Genomic DNA, 6,000 nt, shown 5'->3' on the forward strand with positions numbered 1-6,000 from the left:
CATTTCTAGAAAAGGAAAGACATGCTGATCTGTCAACACCTGCATATTGAGCAAAGATTGATGAGGTGGTACATAGTCTCATGCTTCTTCCAAATTACACTGCTCATTTCAGGGTATGTTTCCTGGATTGCCACAGTGGCTGTCAACATTTCATCTAGCATCTGCTCTTCTTGTTTCTGCTTCCAGAGCATGGCTACATCCTGTCTGTCATTCAACAAATTGCACCTCTTTAAATGGAGTTGTTGCAGTAGTTGCTAAATAATTCTCCCAGGACTACCAAAATCCAAGATAATACTGTCTGTACTTCTTTCTTATAAAAATGTCAATTCTTGCCCTAGGTGTGGGGTCTAGAGTACATTGGAAGAGGGAGTTCCTTGTTTCTGGCCCTGGAAACTCACGATGGTAGAAAATATTTCTAGTATTTCTGTAGCCTCTTCTGTGACTCCCTCTGAGCTTTGTGCAGATGGATGTGTAAGGCAGGAAATGCAGCTGCTCAGTAAATCTCAACCACGATACGTGAAGCCAAACACTTCCTACGGGAAGTCTCATTAGCTGTAAAAATGACTGATGTTTGTTTTAAGTAAAAGCATGCATATTGCAACTGACACAGCTTCGATTTAATGCACATCTGTGGCTTCACAAGTGGCGGGCACTACAGACTGCCTTTAGACCAGGATAGATTCTGTGAAGATAGCTGTCTGAGTGAAAATCGGTTAGTTGTTGTTTGCTTTCCATTCTTGTCTGGTTTTGTTTGTATTTATGCATGTTTGCTTGGTTTAGGTTTCTAAGCACTGTTCTGGATGTTTTTTCAGCTTTCTGCTCTTCATGTAGAGAGGCTTGGAATAATGCTTCTGTGATTCATGTTTCTGTAGGTGTTACGGCAGAGCTTTAAAACTGATGCCTTTGCCTAGCATATGGTGTGATCTTGGAATAAATTATTATCGACAAGCAGAGGACCTCACAGCATTGGGCACTGACATGAATGAGATCAGTGAACTCCTAGAGAAGTCTTTACAGGTACTGCCTCATTTTCCTGTTAAACTGGTGTTGATGCTTGTCTGTATAGTCTCTCTGTCCTCAATAAAACCTACATCTCTGAATAAGTAAGTGAATAAAGTCTTAATTTTCGCTCTTCTAGTGATATAATCCACATTTCATTTTCTTCCAGTGTCTCAAAAAAGCTGTGAGGCTTGACAGCAAAAATCATCTTTATTGGAATGCACTTGGTGTAGTTGCTTCCTGTAGTGGTAAGTGTTCAGCGAAACCCCTAGCTCCATAATATCCTAAATTAGAAGGCAACTTGACTAATGGTGTTTATGAAATTCAGTTAGATTTAGCTCTCCTTTTTTCTTTTCTCCCCCCAGCTATTGGAAATTATGCTCTTGCTCAACATTCGTTCATCAAATCTGTTCAAGCTGAGCAAATCGTAAGTGCTGTAGGCAGCTGCCATCTGTTTCAAGTGGGCATTTAAAACTTTTTTCCCTTGATGCAGTGTTATTTTTGAATATAGTAATAATACATTGGTTTTAACTTTACTTGTTCTGTCTAGAATGTTGTTGCCTGGACCAACTTGGGGGTTTTGTATCTGTCAACTGGAAACATTGAGGTAACTCTCCTTCCCATCCTCAAATACAGTTTCCCTTTCTGTTTGGTTTTGGTTTGTTTTTTTGGGGTTTTTTTTGTTTGTTTGTTTTTTTAAGGGAGTGTGTGTGGGTGGGAGTGTGGGCAAACAGTGAAAAACGTCCCTCTCAGACTCAAGAAGTGTACTTCCTTTGACTGAAATAAAATTGGCACCTGTATCTTACATGGGGCATACAAATTAATTGACTATTACTCCTAGAGGAGATAAGTGAACTTCTGAATTAGTGAGGTTGCTTTCCAAGCAACTGGACAGAATGAAAAGTATTTGGAAGGACTGAGAAGTAGTTAATCAAACCAGTGCACACCAGGTTTCACCAAGAACTCTTTTAAGTGTAAGTCACAAACAACTTTCTGTTTGGGTTTCCCATAGGTAGCTACTTTCTGCTCATCAGCATGTCATATAATGTACTGTAATTCTGTGTAACCTTCACAGTTTCTTTGGAGAAAAATTAGAGTACGTCTTAAGTGAAGTCCAGAGTTCTTTTGTAGCTAAAACTACATCCTGTCCTATGTGCTGGTGAGAATTAAGGAAGTTTTATTTAAATGGAAATATGATGGTCAGGCTTATTTTTAATAAAAGCAACTTGATACTGCAGACTGCTTACTGCTAAGACTACTAATGCTAAGACTTCATTCACCTTATGCTACATTGAGGGAGGAACTGTAAACATAAGCAATCATAGGGAGAAGACAATTTGTGGGTGGTAGTCAGTTTTACCATTTTGAAAATGTGTTTGTTTAACTGTTTGTGTGAAGGAAAAGAAATTTCCAAAACTAGGTTCTCCAGGAGTCAGACTTTAAAGTAATAATTATTCTAAGAGGTAATCATAGAATGGTTTGGGTTGGAAGGGACCTTAAGGACCATCCAGTGCCACCCTCTGCCCTGGGCAGGGCCACCTCCCCCCAGCCCAGGTTGCTCCAAGCCCCGTCCAACCTGGCCTTGAACACCTCCAGGGATGGGGCAGCCACAGCTTCTCGGGGCAACCTGCCCCAGGGGATCACCACCCTCACGGTGAAGAATTTCTTCCTAATACTTCATCTAAATCTCCACTCTTCCAGTTTAAAACCATTCCCCTTTGTCCTATCACTACAGTCCCCGGATCAAGGGTCCCTCCTCAGCTTTCTTGTAGGCCCATTTAGGTAGTGGAAGAAATAATTTACCTGTTGAACTTTTTTAAGAAGGAAATATATTTGGAAGAGAGGGGAACTTTGATCTTTTGAAGATTTTGTTGTTGTTGTTATTTTTTTAAAATAAGATTAAACTGGTTTATGTCTCTGGGCAATGCATTGTTCTCTTTGGCACCGTAGATGTTTTTAGTAGTGACCTAATTTTGTCCATGAAATCTCTTCCAATACTAGTGCATGTCAATACCAGTGTATAGCCAAAAGTGCTCTGTTACCGTGTCAGACAGTACAATAGCGCTGTTATCTTTGTTTTTACAGCAAGCTCATGAAGCCTTCAAGGTAGCCCAGTCTCTGGAGCCTTCTTACTTACTGTGTTGGATTGGGCAGGTAAGATAACGAAACGTTACAGAGCTATGCACCAAAACCAGTTGTTAGTCAAAGAGAGGAGTTGGACTCTATCCTAATAATTGGTAGTTAAGCACGTTCCTGAAAATCAGATGTTTTAAGTAAAGCGAGCTTCTGCTTCCCCTGAAGGTGGATGGAACCCTTTGTTTCCATAGTGGTAATACAGTGGAAGCTATGTTCGTCAGATATCTTCACATAATGTTTTTCTGACTGATGTTGGGAGTTTTATAAGAAACTAACTATTAAAAAACCAATCACTTCGTGCTCTGAGGCTTTTTATTGAGCACTGTCAGGAAAGCACCGTCTTCCTAAGTTCCTGGTTATTTCAGCTTTAGCTGTACCTCTAGCTCATGACATGGCACTGCTTAACTCTTCTCAGCAACCCCCTTCTAACACCACTGTTAAAAAGGGTAAGTCCCCAATGTACCTGGGACAAAAGCAGTTCTTACTTCTTGGGAGGTCCCTTCTTCCCCCGACCGATGAGGGTTCCACATGCTTCCCCTGGTATCTAGGCTGTCTGTGAGTAGTAGAAACACTTGTTACTCATTCTTCTAAGATCACCATAGGTGTACTTCATAACCCCATGCTGCCGACCTGCTCATAGTACCTAATTGAAGATGGATTCTAGGGAAGAACTAGCACCATCACATGTCAAAATTCAGCTCGTATCAGCTGATGTTATAAGTTGTGCCTGAGCGTTCACGCCCCATCCAGGGAGTCAGACGCGCACCACCTGAGTCTGTCCCTGCGACCCCGTGAGCCGACGGGTGCCCCTTCCCGCTCCACACACACACGCACACTCTTGGGTGCGCTACCTCCTCGTTCAGGCTCGACCCTGGGTTTCCCGCAGCAGAGTCTTAGGCGTCAGATTTTATAAAAATAAGTAATTTAATCGACAGGTACAGCAGTGAGGTCAGCCCGGGCTGGGCGCTTCCAGGGCGGGACATTGGACAAAGAAATCCCCGGGGAATTAGACCCTTGTGATCTGTACGCTCGCCCCTCACACGCTGTTCACGCGTCTTTTAGTCCAATGGTGATTTTTGGTCTGGAGTCTCACAGCACCTTCTTGGATTCTTTTTCTGTGCCCAGGCAGGGTTGGCTGCTCTGATCTTGTTGATTGGCAGTTTCTGCCGAGGGTTTTCGCTTCCCGATCTTCGGGTTTACGCTTCCTGTGTGCCTGAGCTTGTTGGCAGAACGTGGGGAAGTGAAAAGTCCCAGACTTGGGGAAAACACCACCAGAACATCACTGTGTTACCAACATTTTTCTTCTACTGAAAAACCGAACACAGCACTGCTAGGAAAATTACCTAGAAAAATAACTCCGTTGTGACCAAAAGGCTTCAGCAAGGCTAAGTAGTTATGCTCAGTAAAGCAAAGCAAACAGAATAATCACACCATATTATAACCCTAAGTAACTTATTCTCATTAAAACTTACTTATTTAAGCTAAACAACTAGTCACATCTTAGGCGTGTTGAGAGATAGATGCCTGACACGTGCTGAGTTTTTTGTCAGTTTCATAATTTTTAAAGTACCTGACCACAGCAACTCTTGCTTCTCTGTAGGCTCTTATTGCAGAGAACATAGGCAGCTATGACACTATGGATCTCTTCAGGCACACAGCTGAACTCAGTATGCATGTAAGTATAGCAGTTGTATTGTCTTGAAGTTTCTGCATATCTAATCTCTCTACTTAGGTGATGTAGTTTTGTAAAAAATAGGCATGTCTTGAATGATGAAATGGTTATGGTCATGTTCCAGATGAGATTGTCTGAATTCCTTATTGTTATTCCTGGCCTGTGCTGACACTGAATAGCAGGCAGTTATTTTATTAAATGCTTTAGTCCTAGTGCTCCAAGAAATCAGCTCCCACAAGTCATGAAAAACTTTCTTGATGTTCCACAGAATTGGACAGAGATCAAAGGTATAAATTATAACAATTCCAGGAGGGCAAGGATATTGCCAGTACCCTGCGTTCAGAGAAAGTGGAGGACTTTACATTCTCTTACAGCTTTTTTCATCTGTCATCCCTCCAATGGTGCAGCAAGTAATATGTTAATGTAAGAATTCTCTTTGCCCAAAGGACAAGTTAAAACTCTGTGTGGAATAATTCAGTTTGGTGTTTTCTTCTTCTGCATAACGCTGATGCATATTTTTATCTGAGACTCTGCCTTAAAACACAGAATTGTTACTATAGTATTTAATATTAATTTCACTGTTACTTGAGCGGGTTTAATGACTCCTATTTTGGGGTTTTTTGTTTGTTTCTTGAGACTGAGGGAGCAAAAGGCTATGCCCACTGGGTATGTTCAACGCTGCAGGATAAAAGCAACAGAAACACTGAACTATATCTGTACAACATTGTTCAAATGAATGCTATTCCAGCAGCCCAGGTGGTCTTGAGCAAATATACAGGTAGGTAATTTAAATGCCTCACTAACCTGTCAAGCCTAAGAGATGCATTCAGAATGAACAGATACACCTGTACTAGTTCTAGCAAAGAGGGATCTGGCGGGGTTGGGGAGAGGCTTTTGAACTGTAAAGGAAGTAAACAAAACAGGGTAAGTGGGCCACTGTTTTTTTTTTATTATCACAAAAAGATGAAATAGAATAGAGTTCTGTCTTTCCCCTCATTCCAACAGATTTTTTTTCCAAAGACCAATCAAGATAAGGACCAGTGCCTTGTCACTCTTGTAATCAGGTGTTTGCTATCAGACTTCCTTTGTGTTGTCTATATGCACAGCTGGAGGTATATGCTGGCTCCTCCCCACCCCTGTGCCATGACGTTTGTTGGAAGCCTGCTCCTGGTTGCTGTATAACTCCATAATCT

At 41.6% G+C, this 6,000-nt stretch overlaps 1 protein-coding gene across 1 annotated transcript in view; it reads left to right on the forward strand.

Moving 5' to 3' along the window:
* The window catches only part of TTC37 (tetratricopeptide repeat domain 37), a 50,209-nt gene that overhangs the window by 21,359 nt on the left and 22,850 nt on the right, over positions 1-6,000 (forward strand). Inside the window, exons 19-25 of the mRNA XM_009884337.1 lie at positions 873-1,017; positions 1,169-1,247; positions 1,365-1,426; positions 1,550-1,606; positions 3,085-3,153; positions 4,736-4,810; positions 5,444-5,585. Coding sequence (XP_009882639.1) covers positions 873-1,017; positions 1,169-1,247; positions 1,365-1,426; positions 1,550-1,606; positions 3,085-3,153; positions 4,736-4,810; positions 5,444-5,585 — 629 coding nt within the window. The remainder of the gene's footprint in view (positions 1-872; positions 1,018-1,168; positions 1,248-1,364; positions 1,427-1,549; positions 1,607-3,084; positions 3,154-4,735; positions 4,811-5,443; positions 5,586-6,000) is intronic.

Source organism: Charadrius vociferus, unplaced genomic scaffold (assembly GCF_000708025.1).
Source record: "Charadrius vociferus isolate BGI_N301 unplaced genomic scaffold, ASM70802v2 scaffold744, whole genome shotgun sequence".
Classification (NCBI taxonomy): domain Eukaryota; kingdom Metazoa; phylum Chordata; class Aves; order Charadriiformes; family Charadriidae; genus Charadrius; species Charadrius vociferus.